We start from the raw sequence: 19,022 nt of genomic DNA, 5'->3' as shown, positions 1-19,022 counted from the left end.
CACAGTTTTTGAAGGATATCTGCAGGGAGGTTGTTCCAAACATCTTGGAGTACTAAGCACAGATCTTCTGTGGATGTAGACTTCTTAAAATCCGCTGCCTCTTCCTGTAAACCCAGACAGACTCGGTGATGTTGAGATCGGGGCTCTGTGGGCGCCATATCATCATTTCCAGGGCCCTTTGTTCTTTTTTACGCTGAAGATAGTTTTTAATCACATTGGCTGTATGTTTGGGGTTGTTGTCCTGCTGCAGAATAAATTTGGGACCAATCAGATGCCTCCCTGACGGTTTTGCACGATGGATAATTATCTGCCTGTATTTCTCAGCATTGAGGACACCATTAATCCTCAACTCCATTTGCTGAAATGCAGCCCCAAACTTGCAAGGTACCTCCACCATTCTTCACCACTGCCTGCAGACACTCATTATTGTACCACTTTCCAGCCCTTCGGCGAACAAACTGCCTTCTGTTACAGCCAAATATTTCACATTTTGACTCATCAGTCCAGAGCAACTACTGCCATTATTCTGCACCCCGTTCCTATGTTTTCGTGCATAGTTGAGTTGCTTGGCCATGTTTCTACGTCGAAGGTATGTATTTTTGACCGCAGTTCTTCCATGAAGAACTCGTCTGACAGACTTCTCCAAACAGTAGATGGATGTTCCTGGGTCCCACTGATTTCTGCCAGTTCTGAGCTGATGACACTGCTGGACATCTTCCGATATCAAAGGGAAGCATGATATGTCATTGATCTGCTGCATTAAGTTTTCTTAGCCGACCACTGCGTCTACGGTCCTCCACGTTGCCTGTTTCTTTGTGCTTCTTCAAAAGAGCTTGCACAGCACATCTCAAAACCCAGTCTGCTTTGAAATCTTTGCCTGGGAGAGACCTTGCTGATGCAGTATAACTACCTTGTGTCTTGCCATGGCGGACCTTTGACATGAAGCTGTCTTCCACAACCTCACCTTTATAGCAGAGTTTGGCTGTTCCTCATCCAGTTTTAAGTCTCCTACACAGCTGTTTCTGTTACAGTTAATGACTATGTTCCAACCGACATATGAAAATGATGATCATTATCATCTGTTTGGTATAATTGATTAATCATGCACCTGACTAAATTACTATAAAATCCATGACTTTGTGCAAGTGTACCTAGAAGAATTCATGCTGTTTTGAAGGCAAAGGGTGGTCACACCAAATATTGATTTGATTTAGGTTTCTCTTCTCTTCATTCACATTTTATTTTGTTAATTGATCAAAAAAAAAATGAACACTTATATTTTTGAAAGCATTCTTTTTTTGCAGCATTTCTTAACAACCACCTAAAACTTTTGCACGGTACTATATATATATATATATATATATATATATATATATATACACACACACACACACACACACGGTCGAGTCACATCATTATGACCACTTTCTACTTTCAACGTCGGCAGTGCGTAGCCCATGAAGGAAGTGATGTGGTGTGGGCTGGCTTGGTGGGTATATAAGGTGTGCGCTTAGGATATGTTTACACGGCTACTTTTTGACCATTTTTCGGGCCGTAAATGGCCAAAAAATCAGAAGCAGAACGCCTCCAAACATCTGCCCATTGATTTCAATGGGAAAAACGGCGTTCTGTTCCGACAGGCCGTTTTTTTTACGCGGCCATTTTGAAAAATGGCCACGTAAAAAAACGGCAGTGAAAAAGTGCATGTCACTTCTTCGGCCGTTTTTGGAGCCGTTTTTCATAGACTCTATAGAAAAACAGTTCCAAAAACGCAGCGAAAATCGCGAGTTTGATTAAAAAACGTCTGAAAATCAAGAGCTGTTTTCCCTTGAAAACAGCTCTGTATTTTGAGACGTTTTTGATTTTGTGTGTGCACATACCCTTATTGTTGCCATGGGTAAAAGGGGAGATTTATCAGAGTTGCAAAATCGACGATTTATTGGCTTTCGAGCAAAGGGTGGCGTTATTTTTCAAACAGTGCAGTTTGTGAACTGTTCGCGTGCTAATGTGGTGAGTGTGTCATGAGCGGACAAGTGGCAGCATTGTGAATAACCGGCGTGGAAACTGCGGAGCACCACGTGCCATTGATGTGAGAGGTGAATGTCGGCTACGATGGTGTGCGAAGACCGAACAACGCGCTAGAGCGGAGCAGCTTCCTGTGAAAATCAACCAGGGGGCTACCAGACATGTGTCTAAAACAACACTTCAGCGAACCCGACTGCGTATGGGGCTCCGAAGCAGACGGATGGTCACTGCTCCTATGCTAGCAAAGGTGCACCGGAAAAAAACGCCTTAAATTTGCAAGGCAGTATCGGAATTGGACCACCGATGATTGGCAAAGGGTTGTCTTCTCTGATGAGTCACGTTTTCTGTTTCATGGAACGGATGGACGTTGGCGTGTCAGGCGAGAAATATCAGAGAACAAACCCCTTGCAACCATTGCTGGAAGAACACAAGCCGGTGGCGGCAGCGTTATGGTCTGGGGAATTTTTTCATGACATTCTTTGGGCCCAACCGATTTGGGTATGAATCCATCATTGCAGATCACCTCCACCCATTCATGCGGTTTGTCTTCCCTGGGGCAAATGGAATCTTCCAGCAACACAATGTGACATGTCTCACGGCTAGAAATGTCCGACAGTGGTTGGAAAAGCACGACCAAGACTTCCAAACACTTCCCTGGCCCCCTAATTAGACAGGCGTGAACCCAATTGAGCATCGTGGGACCACCTTGATCGTCTTGTTGGCTCTATGGATTCTCCCCCACGCACCCTCCAGCAAATGTGGGATGCTCTGCAGTCAGCACAGCCCCAGATACCGGAAAAAACCTACCAGCACCTTATTGAGTCACCCCCAGCCCGTCTACTGCTGTCCGTGCTGCACACGGCGGTTACTCTGGATATTAGCTGGTGGTCATAATAATGGGACTCCTCTGTGTATATATCGCAGTTAGGCTCCACCCACTAGCTCAGAGACAAATGGGAATTAGAGATAAAGCCTGCAGGGGAAAACTGCTAATAAATGCAGAATACAAGTCATATAATGGCCAGAAATAGTGTTATTCCTCATGTACACACAGATATCAGCTTATTCTGAAAAATCACCTGAAAAGTTAGCTACGCTTTAATTTCAAATGTTCTTAAAGAGGCTCTGTCACCACATTATAAGTGCCCTGTCTCCTACATGAGATCGGCGCTATAATGTAGGTGACAGTAATGCTTTTTATTTTAAAAAATGATCTATTTTCACCACTTTATTAGCGATTTTAGATTTATGCTAATGAGTTGCTTAATGCCCAAGTAGGCGTGTTTTTACTTTAGACCAAGTGGGCGTTGTACAGGGGAGTGTATGACGCTGACCAATCAGCGTCATTTACTCCTCGCATAGGGATCCTGCTAGATCCTTAATGTGTAAGTATAAGAGAGCACATAACAATACTGAAGTGTTTAGACAGTGAATAGACATTCCACGGGATGTCTATTCACAATCTCTGCACTTCGTTACTGTTTCTATGGTAGTTACAGCAGAGGAAGCGTAATCTCGCGAGATTACACTGTAGATGACAGGTTAAAAAGAGATTACGCTTCCTCTGCTGTAACTACCATAGAAACAGTAACGAAGTGCAGAGATTGTGAATAGACATCCCGTGGAATGTCTATTCACTGTCTAAACACTTCAGTATTGTTAATGTGTAAGTATAAGACAGCACATACTGATCTAGCAGGATCCCTATGCGCTGAGTAAATGAATGGAGAGGAGTGAATGACGCTGATTGGTCAGCGTCATACACTCCCCTGTACAACACCCACTTGGTCTAAAGTAAAAACACGCCCAGTTGGGCATTAAGCAACTCATTAGCATAAATCTAAAATCACTAATAAAGTGGTGAAAATAGATTGGTTTTTTTTTAAATAAAAAGCATTAGTCACCTACATTATAGCGCCCATCTCCTTATGTAGGAGACGGGACACTTATAATGTGGTGACAGAGCCTCTTTAAAGGGAATGTGTCACTAGAATTTTTTTTTTTCCAGTTAAACAATTAGTATATAAGTGATTACACATTGTTTTACTTTTTTCACAAGTCAGGAAATATTATAAATTTGATTCTAATTTATAACATTTCCATGTGCTGGTCACTAGAGGGAGCAATTCCCAAAATTGCAGCATTGGCAATGTGGTAAAGCAACCTCATTGCTTTATGCTGCAGATTTGCGGTAGACACACTAGCTCTAGTGTCCTCACACAATCCCCCCTCCTTTATCCTGGCTAGTGCCAGGAGAAGGGGGTTGAATCTTCAAACCTCCTACACTGTGTGCCGCCATTTTCTGAGCGAATGCACAGTGTAGGAGGATTAGATACAGTGGTAATCAGACAGTATAACACTAAGGGTATGTTCACACGAGGTCATTACGTCCGTAATTGACGGACGTATTTCGGCCGCTAATCTCGGACCGAACACAGTGCAGGGAACCGGGCTCCTAGCATCATACTTATGTACGATGCTAGGAGTCCCTGCCTCGCTGCCGGACAACTGTCCCGTACTGTAATCATGTTTTCAGTACGGAACAGTAGTTCCACGGAGAGGCAGGGACTCCTAGCATCGTACATAAGTATGATGCTAGGAGCCCGGCTCCCTGCACTGTGTTCGGTCCGGTACTTGCGGCCGAAATACGTCCGTCAATTACGGACGTAATGCCCTTGTGTGAACATACCCTAACATACATACACAAACATCACATACATGAACATAACTTACCTGCTCCTGCCGCCGCCGCCTCTGCTCCTATTCCTTGCGCCTTCGCATATGGCTGGAAGCCGCGGTCGGAAGTCGTCATCTTACTGTCCGACCGCAGCTTCCGGTTCACATGAAAATTTCGCTCTGCCGAAGACCTTCCTTTTAGTCTGTGTGGGAGCGGCGCATGCGCTGTTCCCACACAGACCGCGTAAGCTGCAGTGAATGGAACGGCTCCCGTTCGCATTCTCTATGGGGATGTATGTGCCGTGTTCAATCTCTGTATGTGTCGTTAATGGACAGATACAGAGAGGAAAAAAAAATGGCAGCCCCCATAGAAAAGTAAAAGTAAGAAAAAAGTTAAAAGTACAACACAAATAAATACAATTTATTTTAATAACATACTAAAAGCAATATTATATAAAAAAAACATCTTTTCGTGACACCTTCCCTTTAATACCGAACAGTGAATGACAAAAAAAGGACGGAATTGCTATTTTCCGGTATTCCACCAAAAAAACAATAAGTTAATGTCATACATAGACAAAAATGGTGCAATGCAAAAAAAAAAAATCACCTCATCCTGCAAACAAATGTTTTTCTCCAATAAAATCAATAAGGAAAAACGTTGATAAAAAATAAATAAAACCACGAGGTATAGGACATATATTATGTAGGTGGCTCTACATAATATTATTATTATTATTATAATGATCATCCCTATAAACAGTGGAGCCGCCTGCAGCAGGTCGGGGTAGTCGTCACCAGGAGGACTCAGTCTGTCCACCAGGAGGACTCAGTCTGTCCACCAGGACGGTACACGCCGGACTAAACATCGCAATCCCAGTCAGACAACGAACTCTGCAGCCCGCCGCCTTCTCGTCCTATGGCTCCACCCTGACTGAAACCAATCCGAACACGGGCTGTTGTGCCTGTGCTTAAATTTGCATATGAAAGCGTTTTAGCCAATGAGAGCGCCCGTCCTCATTAACTTGCACCTTGGCTCATTAGCATGTGGAGCAGGCTGCGTGCGGCGCTAGGAGGGGAGCGGAATGGCTGAAGCAGTTACATTGTATCCGTAGTATTAGTGCGATCCCAGGCGCCGCTGCTGCAGGAGGAGGAGGCGGCTTTCCCTCTTGTTTGTTTTAGCGATCGCCTGTGAGAAAGAAGTGCGGGCTCCGGGGGAAGCGTTATTGTCGCGCATTACAGGACCAGGGGCTCTGGCTGCTGCTGCTGAGGATGATGAGCCGTCCCGGGTGGCTTTGGGCGCCGGGCGCCTTTCTTCTTCTTCTTCTTCTGCTGCTGTTGTTGGTCTCTCCTTCCTCAGGTGGGCCCGGCGGGGTCTCCTCGCCGCCCCCCTGCCCGGTGCCGTGCCGCTGTAACGCGGAGAGAAGTGTGGATTGCTCCGGGAGAGGGCTAGTCGCGGTGCCGGAGGGTCTGAGCGTATTCACGAACATGCTGTAAGTATGGCAGGTTGTGGAAAGGTGCACATTACTGCTGGTCCCTCATAGACTGCTGTTATCAGTGCTCAGGAGTTTATTGTGTGGTCACTTTAAATGGTTACTTGTCACATGATGCGATTCTGCTGCGATTTGAGACGATCGACTGGCGCTCAGTCTTCAAATGCCAGTCGGGTCTATAGAACAAAACTGCGTGGTACAGTGTGACCCCCAGTGCTGCAACTAACACTCACATGCCACAACTATATAGGAAAAGTATTTGCTTTGACTTCTGTTTGGGTGAACTGCAAAGGAAAAAAAAAAACACGTCTGAAAGTCACATTGTACCCCTGATTGTGCCTGGTGTTGCATGGCAGATGTCACTATGCAGCTCTTAGCTTGACTTGGAGGCTGGCTGTTGGGTCCCCCAAAAGTTGCTGTTCATTACCCGTCTTTAGACCATGTGGCATAACATTGCTGATCGATGTACGGGAGAGCTGGATGACTTTTGCCGTACTTTGCAGGAATTCTATTCTTTAGGAAGGCATTGTAGGTACAACCGGCCATTGTTGCCCATAGAAGTCAATGGTGATTGCCACTTGCTTAACATTTCTATTGACTTACATGGTGGCAAAGCCATTCCTCTGTAAACGGGGGCCGTTTACTCTAGATTTGATCAGGTGCCCCTTCCTTTTATGTTCAATTTGCTTGTATCTGGAATTTTCCAGTTGAACATTGCAATAAATCCCATATCTTAACACTTGGCAGATTTGGTTTTCTCTTGTTGCTTTGAGTGGTAACCCCAAATTCTGGCGTGCATCGTGGGGTACTTCAATGTCCAACGCTGCTGGACCTCCACTGACCTTCTGTACCCTCTAAGTAACATTGACCTGCTGGTTCTTGTGGCTCCTCTGAACAACACTCTTGTCTATACGACCCGTTATTTATCATTGGATACTTTGTATGGAGTAGAATATCAATATTGATGCTTTATATCGGTGGGCTTCAGACTAGAGCTCTGGTGAAACTACAACTCTCAGCATAGCCTGACAGCCACATTGGCTTGATAATTAGGACATAAGACACGTATTTGGCCGCGATGATCCAATGTTGCTCATTTTAGAAAAAAATATTTTGAATTACTGGGCATTTAGTGACCAAAAAATGTTATACATCTTTTTAAATGGATTGTATTGGTGCTGTTTAATGCTTTTGTCGGATTGGTCAAATTATTACATGTCTATGGCCATGTAATAGATTGTAGATTGGTAAGGGTATGTTCAGCTTTGCAGAGTTTTAAGCCGTGACCAGGTATGGATTTAAAAAAAAAAGAGAAGTAGAATCTTTCCCATATACTTGTCCCTTTCTGATATACTCCTGTTTGTCGCTTCAAATACTGCGCCAGAACTGCACTGTGTGAATAAGGCTAGTGGGTTAGTAACCGCGAACAAGAGGGCGTTGGATGTTTTTGATCTGCTTTATGCATTATATATTATTGTAGGTACTGATGGTTCTGTGTAGGTAGAGGTGACAACATGGATAATAACAAAATTCGGCAGATTTCCTTATAAATTTGTACAGCGCTCTGTATTGTACTTAGTTGCGCCAAAATGGGTTAGGCTTCGTTCACTTACACGCATGGGTCCCGTTCCGTTGGAGCTTTCCATCGGAACGGGACCCTGACTGACATAAACGAAAACCAAGTGTTTCCATCACCATTGATTTCAATGGTGACGGATCCGGTGCCAATGGTTTCCATTTGTCTAAGTTGTGCAAAGGGTTCTGTCGTTTTGACGGAATCAATAGCTTAGGCGACTGTCAGTCCGCGTCCCGTTCCGACGGAAAACTAAGAAGGAACAAAGTCTTAGCCATATAGAAAGTGTTCATTATATTAAATGGATTATATTCTAATATGGAACTTTTGTAGCCAATTTCACATACAGTAATGTAGTGATTATTTCTTTTTCCTCTCACCAGTAGATGTAACAGATTTTATTTTGGTATTATGTAAATGTTTACGAAAGTTGACAATCTGTATGTATATCTGTCATTAAGGCTCCTGCTGGCTGGTGTAGTTGGTAAGTCGGTGATATCCCCCCTCCCCCCCCCTTGCCTGTGTTTCTCTATAACCAGACAGATTTGCTGTTCAGGAATCTGGAAAAGCTGTGTGACCGCTGCTGTGCAGGCAATAATGTCGGTGAGATGCAGAGTATTGCGTCACGTATGTGCTATTGTCTTGAAAGTTGCAGTGAACCGAACGTCAGGTTATTTATGGTGTATGAATTGTTTTATTTCCTTTGTCCTTTTTGGTGTGGCGTGTTGTGTACATCGGTGGCGCGGTATTAATAATTGATATGCCTAGTGTAAACATGGGTTTAGTGCAGCAATGCTGTGGGCACGCTGTCCACCTGTATTTAGGCGCTGTGTCTCGGGCTGCAGAGATTGAGACATGACACGGCTTTCTTTTAGAACACAATATTGTTGAAGTCATTCTGCAATTACCCCCAGTGACCCTGCTTCCCACCCAGTTGTCGTGCAGGTGGCTACTTCAGCCAGCCCTACAGATCCCTGATGGGCACAATCCTTTAGTTTAGAATATACGGGCCAGCTAAACCGTTCGGGTATGTTCACACGGCAACGCCAATTACATCTGAAATTACGGAGCTGTTTTCAGGCGAAAACAGCTCCTGAATTTCAGACGTTTTGACAAGTGCAGGCATTTTTTGCGGCGTCCATTACGGACGTAACTGGAGCTGTTTTTCAATGAAGTCAATGAAAAACAGCTCCAATTACGTCCCAAGAAATGACATGCACTACTTTGAGGCGGCCGTCTCTTTACGCGCCGTCTTTTGACAGCGCGCATAAAATAAAAAAAAGCCGGTCTGCACATTGAATTCAATGGGCAGATGTTTGGAGCTGTATTTTCGGGCGTAATTCGAGGCGCAAAACGCCAATGAACCAGCAGTAAGTACTTTTAGGGTATGTTCACACGCAAACTCAAAAACGTCTGAAAATACGGAGCTGTTTTCAAGGGAAAACCGCTCCTGATTTTCAGACGTTGTTTTGAGCAACTCGCGTTTTTCGTGGCATTTTTTTACGGCCGTTTTTGGAGCGGTTTTCAATATTTTATGAAAAACGGCTCCAAAAACGTCCCAAGAAGTGACCTGCACTTCTTTTTCACGGCTGTTCTTTTACGCGGCCGTTTTTCAAAACGGCCGTGTAAAAAAACGGCCAGTCGGAACAGAACGCCGTTTTGCCCTTGCAATCAATGGTCAGATGTTTGGAGGCGTTCTGCATACGATTTTACGGCACGAAAAACGGCCCGAAAATAGGTTGTGTGAACATACCCTGATAGTGCGATCACTTTTATAGTGTGATCACGAATAACCCAAAGATCCCATGCACACAATGCGGAAAATCTGCAGTACGGTAGCAGCAAAGTAACACTTTTCCATGTGGAAAATGACATGCGGTGCAGATTTTAAAATTTGCAGCATATCAACTTATCTTGCGTTTCCTTCTCAGAATTGTACTTGACAAGTTTTATTAAAAATAAAAATAAAAAAACGCCCCAAAATCCGCAGCATAAAATCGGGAGCTTTAAGGGCTTGTCCACATGTAACGGAATTGCTGAAGGAAAAATGTCACCATTTCATGTGTTTTTTACTGCAGAAAATAATGCGGATTTTGCGGTGTTTTTTTCAATGCTGGGAGATGGTGACATCTCCTGAAAAACGCAGCAATTCAGTCCACTTTCCGCCGCAGGATTTGACAAGCTGCAGTACGAAACACATGCACCGCAGGTTTATTTCTGCACGGAAGTTTTACACAGCGTGTGGATGAGATTTGTTAAATCTCACCCAATTTTGCTGCGTATTTTCCGTCTGCGATTCCGGATGGAAAATACGCAGCAATTTCGCTACGTGTGGACAAGCCCTTAGAGTACATTCACATGACAGGTTTTTACTGCGGATTGGCTCGGTTTTCGCCTGTGCATTTTTACAGGTTAAACTTGCAAAATAAATGTGATTCACCTGTAAAAACCGTGTGGGTTTTTGTCGTGTTCTTTGACTGCGTGACCAAAAAATCCTCATGTGAATGCACCATTAACGGTACTAAACCTCTTTGTATGAGCGTTGGTTACCTGCCTTCTGGAAATTGTACCGTTTGTGGATTTATAGCGAATACCAAGAATGTAGGAAATCTCATTCATCTACTACTTATAGCTTGTTACGCTTTGATCTGTTTTAGTCATAGGGTCTATAGTTTATCTATTCAATTTGGCGAACGAAAGGTAAGACTCTGTTCACATGTTGTCTGAGCCATACAGATAAGGTAAAGGGATTATTTTGTTTTTTCAGTTTGCATATATTCCATACACACTTTTTATAGTGCCTTACAGTGTAGTGGCTTATGCTATTCATTACCTCCTGTCCAGGCACATACAAAGACTCTTTTTATTGAATACGTTTGCTCAGGAGATTTATGTTGTAACATACACTTTGGTTTTCTCTATTTTTTAAAAAAAAAATATATAAATGTGTGTATCTATCCATACACATTAGATTAATATTGGTGTATCCCAATTAAATCAACAGAATCTGCCTTTTTGTTCACATATTCACTGGTAAAAGGTCACGATGTATACATTAAATGGAGGCTGTGACGGACGCTTAAGGCTGGGTTCACACGAGCACATTAACGTCCGTAATGGACGGACATATTTCGGCCGGAAGTCCCGGACCGAACTCCATGCAGGGAGCCGGGCTCCTAGCATCATAGTTATGTACGATGCTAGGAGTCCCTGCCTCTCCGTGGAACTACTGTCCCGTACTGAAAACATGATTACAGTACGGGACAGTTGTCCTGCAGAGAGGCAGGGACTCCTAGCATTGTACATAACTATGATGCTAGGAGCCCGGCTCCCTGCACTGTGGTCGGTCCGGGACTTCCGGCCGAAATACGTCCGTCCATTACGGACGTTACTGTGCTCGTGTGAACCCAGCCTAACAGTGGTATCCGTCACCCGTAGACTAATATGGGATCTGTTTAAGGTATACATTGTGAGCTTTTTCCTGACATGTACTTTTAAATGGATGCCATCATAGCATGTGGGTGATGGATGCCACTTTTCGGCATCCATTTAGCGTATCTGTCACCCAAAGGCTATAACATCTGTTTAATGGCTACTTCATGAAAAGCTATTAGAAAGCCCATGACTTCTGCATTAAACAGATGCGATACGTTGGCACCTGTCATCTGTAGGCTAATACAGTGTCCGTTTAACAGATACTTTTCTATAGGATGGAATAGGGCAGTCTACTTCGCTATTTCATTCTTCATTTTTTAACGATTTACTGAACTGGCCATGCGAAGGCCAGGATGACACTCTTTTGGTCTCTGTCTTACGAATGGACCCCTATGTGGACGTCTATCATGTATGTCGGGAGCTTTCCAGACGTACATGCTAAACGTGGGGGAAAATGTAGTGTGAACCCAACCTAATGAGTATGGGATACTCTTGACTGTCTCCCAATAGCAGGTGTTGAATTTCACCATTTCGGATCCTTCCGTGTGCATGGCGTCTCCCTCTCCCATTGAAATAGACAAGCTTACGTGTATGTTTATGGGGACGTCGGTGAAAATATCTACTGGCCAAATGAATGGTCGGCCGACCGTTATCGGTGTATGGGCCAGATGTCTGGTAACTTGTAGTTGTCCAGTTGGCTAAATATCGTTCCACAATTGTTGCGGAGCCACAGGGGGTCTGTAAAGGATTGTTGAGTGTAATTTGACAAGTGATTTATTACTATGACACTTTCTTGAGGCACTTCTATCTCCTGTGTCAGTTCACTTCCTCGAGTGCTGTAAACGTGCACCTCTGAATTCTTCACTTTGTATCTATGTATAGGTAATATATACACGTATAGTATACCGGCTTGTGTTTAGGAGTTTGTCATTTACTATTCCGCTGTCGGATTTTTCCATAGTCATGTAGTGCTGCCACGTTATAAACAATCGTACTATAAGATAGCAGGGCTCATAAAGTATTCGTAGCACCGTAAAGTCCAAATTTGTGTACTGCAGCGATTTTCCAGCTCCCAATCCGGGTAACTTGTATCTTGACTTGAAGATTTTTGACATGATGATTTTGTATGGTATGAATTAGCGCTGCCCCTATACATAAAGATAAAGCTGGTATCTATACTGGCATCTGCTTATTGATTGGCAGCCTGTTGTAATGTGTAAGGGCATCCTATATGGAAATCTGTATGATCTTCTGACATGTCATAGACAAAGGTCAGATCAGTGGAGTCCATAAAACTTTCACCTATTTATTTCCAAAATTTATAGAGGAAACAAATCCCTTCACTGGAAATAAATATATATATATATGTATGTGTGTATATATTCATTTATATTTTTTTGTTGCACCATGGCCACAATGTGTGAATAGACCCTTACTTTTACTACTTGTATTACTTTATATTGTTGCAGTCCATTATGGACTGTTGGTACCACCAATGGTCCCCATAACCTCTCCTCTTCAGGGTGCCCCTGCAGTCTACAGAAGGACATCATATGGGACCATGTCTGTCCTACTGGCCATACAGTAGGCCAAATGTCCACCCAGTGAAGAGCAGGTATAACTATTGTTGGTGCCGGTGCTAACAGTCCGCTGCAATGTTACCAAATAGTACTCTAGGTAGACCCCATTATTAAAGAGCTGGTTCTTCGGTCGTCTAGTTGTGACTGGAGAACCTCTTGAAGGAATGATTTTAGACTGAGTGCATGAAATGCTGACCTTGGGTTTGGAATACTTTTATCGTTGGAAGCGGAGCTGTTATCTACACTATATGGCACGTTACATACTGAAGCTTTCTCCAAGGATATTTTGTATAGTTTGCATTTTCATGGTCGAATGTCTTTTATACCCTACACTGGCTATAAATTAAATCAATATGAGTTTTGTTCCTTACTCCAGATGCGATACAGGTCAACAGTTTGGCAGGAGGGGGATTTTTTTATTTTTTTTATTTTCCCCTTTGCTTTCCAGTACTAGCAGTCCTTTTAATTATCTTGTGGTTTTTGCTCTTTACATTTTTGTACGGTCTATGCAGCCCAGCAATGTACGTTCAGCCTCCAATAAATGGAAACCTTAATTGCGTTACGTTTTTTATTATATTTTTTTTCGTCTTTTTTTAATGGCGCTATGGATCTAGCCACACAAAAGAAAACCTATAATTGGGTGGAAAGTCATCTGGCTCCATTAATGACTTCACTTATATGGGATTTAATAAGTACAAACTGCATCAATACTGTAGAGGTTTAATATCATATGTTTGATTTGATAAAAAAAAAATGGGGCCTCCAAGACAACGCTTGACTACAATCCAAAAATCTGTGATAAGAATCTTTGTTTTGCAGTGATTGATTGTTCCCGGACCATCATTAATGTTTGTAAATGTAGAGGCAGCCGTCTTGTTTGAGGGCTCTGTCAGGTCCGAGGAGCAGCCTATTATTTGTGAAGAAATTGTTAGGGTATATTCACACACACACGTTGCAATTTGTTTGCAGAAAATCGGTTCCATGCGTCTTAATGGAGTTTTGTTTTTTTTCCTGTTGCGTGCGCATGGATTCTGATGAATGGGACATTCATAGAAAGTTCTGCAACAAATTTGTCGCATGTGAATATACCCTGGTACTTTCTGAGCAAGAAGAATAGAAGTCACAAACCGTATTGCCTCTTCTGCAGTGCTTAATATAAGGGATCATTCACGCGGTGCCATGTGCTAAGTGGCCGTGTGGCTCCCTGCTACGCCTCCATGTACTGCTGTACAGGCTTCATCCGGTGTCAACTGCCCTTTACAGCCACAGTCCCTGTGGTCATTGTTCAGGGACAGATGGTAACGAAAAGTGTCTTATGACGTCTAGTGTATATGAGGAAATTGCTATTCGAGCAATTCTGTAATCTATTTTTTATAATTGCCCCAAGTTGGCGCTGAATTTTCGTTCTGATTGGGAAACTCTTGGCACGGTTCCTGTAATTCTGCCCTCACCATTTTGGGTCCAGCCTCTTTGTATCTATGCTGCTCATTACGTACGTCTTATACTTCACCTTCCTGTGTGTGGTCTTGGCTTGCACTTCCCTTGCTTGTTTTTTTTATCTTTTTATTCCTGTCGTTGGCCATATTGATGCCTCTTGGTAGCGGGTCAGTTTATTCAGCACTTTGTATACAATGGCAATGGCTTTAGCACCAGGGATCTTCTGGCTTTACTAAAAAGCCTCAGCAACAAAAGGCAGATGCAGGGAGACCTTATGTAATCGCCTGTGTCCTACTGAACGCTGTATATCTTGGCGATTTCATAGACTTGGTTGATCACTATTGTGGCAGAGGAATTTCAAGGTAAACAAGCAAGCAGCAACAAGTCGGGACACTCGTAATATCTGAAAATGTAGATTCACATCAGTGTGCACGCGGGAGACTGAACTCACCTGGTTATTTAGTCTCTTGCTTTCATGTACAGTATTGTCACTGCGGTTTTTTATTTATTTAATCTTTTTAGTCCTAAATTCTTAGGAGTCTGTTGATGGGATCGCACTAAAGAAGTGTCCTATGTTCAGTTGCGCTTTCTAGGAATTTGTAGAGTATCCCCAGTATAAGTATGGTAGTGGGGTCATGTATGGTGTCCATATTGTTTTTGTCGTTGCCCCAATACCCACCCCCTCCCAACGAAAAAATATAAAAACAAGAACAAAATTAAAACGTAACACAATGCAAGTAGAGAGAAAAAAGAGAGAAAAATTCTTTAATGCTTGTAAGGCTGGATTCACACGAGCGTGTGCCTTTTGAGCACGCAAAAAACGCGGCGTTTTGCCTGCGCAAAAGACACTTGACAGCTCCGTGAGGCAGCATCATATGATGCACGGCTGCGTCGGTTTCGCGCAGCTGCCATCATTATGACGCTCCATTTGGATGTTTTCATTCATCCTTTTGACAGCTGTAGCGCGAATCACGCTGTTCGCACGGAAGTGCTTCCGTGTGACATGCATGGTTTTCACGCACCCATTGACTTCAATGGGTGCGTGATGCGCGAAAAACGCTCAAAGTACAGACATATCGTGACTTTTACGCAGCGGACCAACGCTGCGTAAAAATCCCGCACGTGTCTGCACAACCCCATAGACTAATATAGGTCCGTGCGACGCGCGTGAAAATCACGCGCGTTGCACGTGCGTATATCCCGTTCGTCTGAATAAGCCCTGAAGGTGTGTGTGTGGGGGGGGGGGGGGGGGAGACTAAAACAGTGTCCGGCAACAGCCATTTCACGTCCAACGCTTTCTCAAGAAACTAAAATGCTCACTGACCTATAGCAGGCCAACAAAGGCCAAAATGGCACTCTTTGCTTCCATTGGTGAATGGTGGCCTATGGATACATTTGGTATATGCTCTCAGAGCTTTTCCGGTGCATACGCCAAGTAGACACTGCAGTGTAAATTTAGTGTAACTTGTGACATTTTACCTTTCAAGAATGGCGTCCAGGCCCCTTTAAAACTCTCAATGAATAAATCATGACCACTTCCTCTGCTAGAGTTCCATAGTTTTTATAGTAAAGACTCTATTTCCATATTGTGTTAGTAATAGCGGATGCCCCCTTTATCATTAAGGTGCCCATACACATTAAATGACAGTTAGCCGTACCTGCCGATGTCGGAAGAGAAGGATCGGGCAAGCTGGATTTTAACAAGCCGTATCCTTTTTTCCGGTGGGAGATAAGCTGCTGACAGGTGTCTGGCTGTGGCTTTTTCCCTTCTTACCATTTGAATTACACATTGACCCTCCGTGTCCGCTTTATAGTACCGGATTATTATAGACAGATCTGTTTTTCAATAAAACGAGTTAAAAAATAAATAAACAGTAAAATACTGTAAAGACATTGTAAATGAGCATAAAGCACATCTCGTATCTCAAGTTAAAGTATAACAAACAATTCAACAATCTTAAGCGCATCCGATCTCAGAGTTTTTATCATTATTAACCTATTGATGATTCATTATTTGTAAGGGTATGTTCACACGGCCTATTTTTGGCCGTTTTTCGGGCCGTAAACGGCCGAAAAGTCAGAAGCGGAACGCCTCCAAACATCTGCCCATTGATTTCCATTGGAAAATGGCGTTCTGTTCCGATGGAGCGTTTTTCGCTGCGAAAATCGCGAGTGGCTTAAAGAACGTCTGAAAATCAGGAGCTGTTTTTCCCTTGAAAAACCACGTGTTCATACGGTATAACGGCATTAATCGTCTGTATCGAACGTTTTACAAATTTATGATCAAATAAAATGTTATCCCCCCCAGGAAAAAACACAGACCCTCTGGCATGCGTCGGGTCTATGGACTTGTTCGAACGCTGTATATTCATTGATTTATAGACTCTCGTAAAATAAGTTCTCTTATGAGGCTTTTTAAAGGAGCACTCTACTTTTGAACAACCTTTTACAACATTACATAGTTAAAATTATGTGTAAACACTTGGTTTTACTTTTGTTGTACTGATTTTAAACTCACAATTCTTCTGGTTTGTTACATTAGAACCGTGCATTGTGGGAGTGGAGAGGACAGTTAAACAGTTAGGTCACATGTCTGACAGCAGAGGTAAGATATACAGTTGTCTGTATCCAAGGGCAACCCGCAGGATTTTGGAAGCCGCTAGAAAGGAAAGTACATGGCGCGACTTAAAACTGGCAGAAGTTTCTTAGGTTGAAGATCTTATATCTTGTAATTTTTTTTTCATGCCGGAGACAATTTCTTTGATATGTCTTGTAACATGTTCTTTATAGATCCCCCCCCCCCCCCTCCAACGGGGGAACTATTAGAGCATTACGTCATCGCATAAAAAAAACCTTATACTAAAAACATTAAAACCTAACATAAAAAGACAATGATGCAATAAAAAATTTGCCGGCATGGACAACTTTAGACCAAAGAGACCATCTGTGGGAGACTTTGGTTTCTTTGAGGCCTCCCTTCTGTTGCCTCGGCAGACAGCCCTTTCTTGTTACACAGCGGGTTCTAGTAATCATTTTAATGTAGTTTAGTTTTCTAGTACGTGAAGGTGATCGTTGTTTCCAGTGGGATCTAATCCTTTTTTTTTTTTTTTTTTTTTTTTTTTGGCGTAAAAATATTCTGCCTGTGTCATGGACCACAAAGACCACCAACCACCTTAAATGTATAATCCGTATTCACTCAGAACCTTACCAGACATGAATATTTCGGATGCGTTATGAGCATCATGCCATTACTCCTGCCTTTCATAGCCCTACGTGTGATGAGGGCGATTATAAGCCTTTTGAACTTTACTATACTGTTCTTGTTGACTTTGTGAGCGGCTCTGTCATAGTAAATTGCTGCTTTAATCTTTTTTCAAAGTTGGTTAGAACAGGTGGAGATGAGCCGGTGATCGGGGAAGGTATGGGCACTTCTGTAAATGGATGTTCAGGGCGGTACACGCCGCTTTGTTGGTTTGAATAGTTATTACAATTGGTTGATGTGGACATTGTCTAATGCACTGATCTTGGATTTTTTTTTTATTTGATGTTTGTAGCGGTATCGGAAAATGATCGCCTGCTACTCCAGTGTTTTCTTAAATAGGGGAGGTTCAAAGGGATGTAAACATTAGGCGTGGTGTGTAGATTGGCTGCTATGGGGGACTGCTCCACTTTTTGTCTGTACACTTTTTGTCTATAAATGAATTGAAAAGTATCCAGTATCTGACCTGGTAAAAAAATGTAATGTTATAATCCTGGTCTGGGAATAGTGACTCGGAAGCCTCCTATCACGGGAGCAAAGATTCATCCCACTCGCTCAGCTGTTTCCGTATTTTTCCATAGAGAATATGCCAAAAATGTTAATGGGGGAAAGCCCCTTTAACAAAATATTCCGTAGCCTGCATATGGAGTTCTTGGGAAGACTCCTCACGTTTGCGTATGTCGAGGATTTTTGGTGCAGAATTTTACAGGTTATATCTATCTAAAAAAAAAAAATTGTAGCGAAGCACGCAATTCTCTGCGTGTGAACGAGCCTTTAATCTCCATGCGCTATCCTTTTTTACACAGTTATATGTGTTGCGTTTGTGTCTCATTGTTGCTGCTCAGTTCTCCTAAGACTTTGCTGTGTTTTTTTATGATCATCCTCCATTAGCATCTTGGTTGCACATGAATGCTTTGACCCAGCCCCCCCAGTAGGAGGCTTATGTGGCTTTGCATCTAATAGACATCTTGTTCACAAATCAAACATATGGGATATCTCATTGCTGCCCATACTGGCAGAGCCTGGGGCTGGTGGGGGGAGAGCGTCATGCAGCACTTCGTTTCCTAAGCAAGTAGTTGCCTCGTTTATTGCGCCAAAATGCACCAAAGATTTTAGTACAAGGCCCATTGACCTACCTATACATAATATTGTATATCCAATTCTCAATTATAATACACTTTGCATTTTGGAGGCTTGTCATATACATAAGCTGTGTTCTGTTTTTGTTTTTTTCTGCTTATTTTGTTATACATTACAGGGAATGGGTAAATATAGATGCATGAATATCGGTTATGCGTTCTGCACTAGACTACACTTTTATGTCCCTCTTATGGAATTCTGAGTCCAAGGGTTTATCCAGGCATTTTATATCTTTTAGAAAGATCATTAATATCATATTGGAGGGGGTCAGGCTCCTGGCACCCCCATCAATCAGCGGATTGATTGGGGCCACGGCGCCACAGGCTTTTTCAGTTTATAGGCACAGTGCCGGACACACCTGTAGTGGCTGTGGCTGGGATTGCAGTTCTAGTTCCATCAAGTGA

The 19,022-nt window shown here is 43.0% G+C and overlaps 1 protein-coding gene across 2 annotated transcripts in view; it reads left to right on the top strand.

Moving 5' to 3' along the window:
- Positions 1–5,736: 5,736 nt before the first annotated feature.
- The window catches only part of LGR4 (leucine rich repeat containing G protein-coupled receptor 4), a 79,774-nt gene continuing 66,488 nt past the window's right edge, over positions 5,737–19,022 (top strand). For both annotated transcript variants that reach the window (XM_075837720.1, XM_075837718.1), the window contains exon 1: positions 5,737–6,194. In XM_075837720.1, the coding sequence (XP_075693835.1) occupies positions 5,974–6,194 (221 nt within the window). In that variant the 5' untranslated portion in view covers positions 5,737–5,973. The remainder of the gene's footprint in view (positions 6,195–19,022) is intronic.

This window comes from Rhinoderma darwinii, chromosome 9 (assembly GCF_050947455.1).
Source record: "Rhinoderma darwinii isolate aRhiDar2 chromosome 9, aRhiDar2.hap1, whole genome shotgun sequence".
In the NCBI taxonomy this organism is placed as follows: Eukaryota; Metazoa; Chordata; class Amphibia; order Anura; family Rhinodermatidae; genus Rhinoderma; species Rhinoderma darwinii.
Note: the sequence above shows the minus strand (reverse complement) of the source record. Positions and strands in the feature narration are given on the sequence as shown.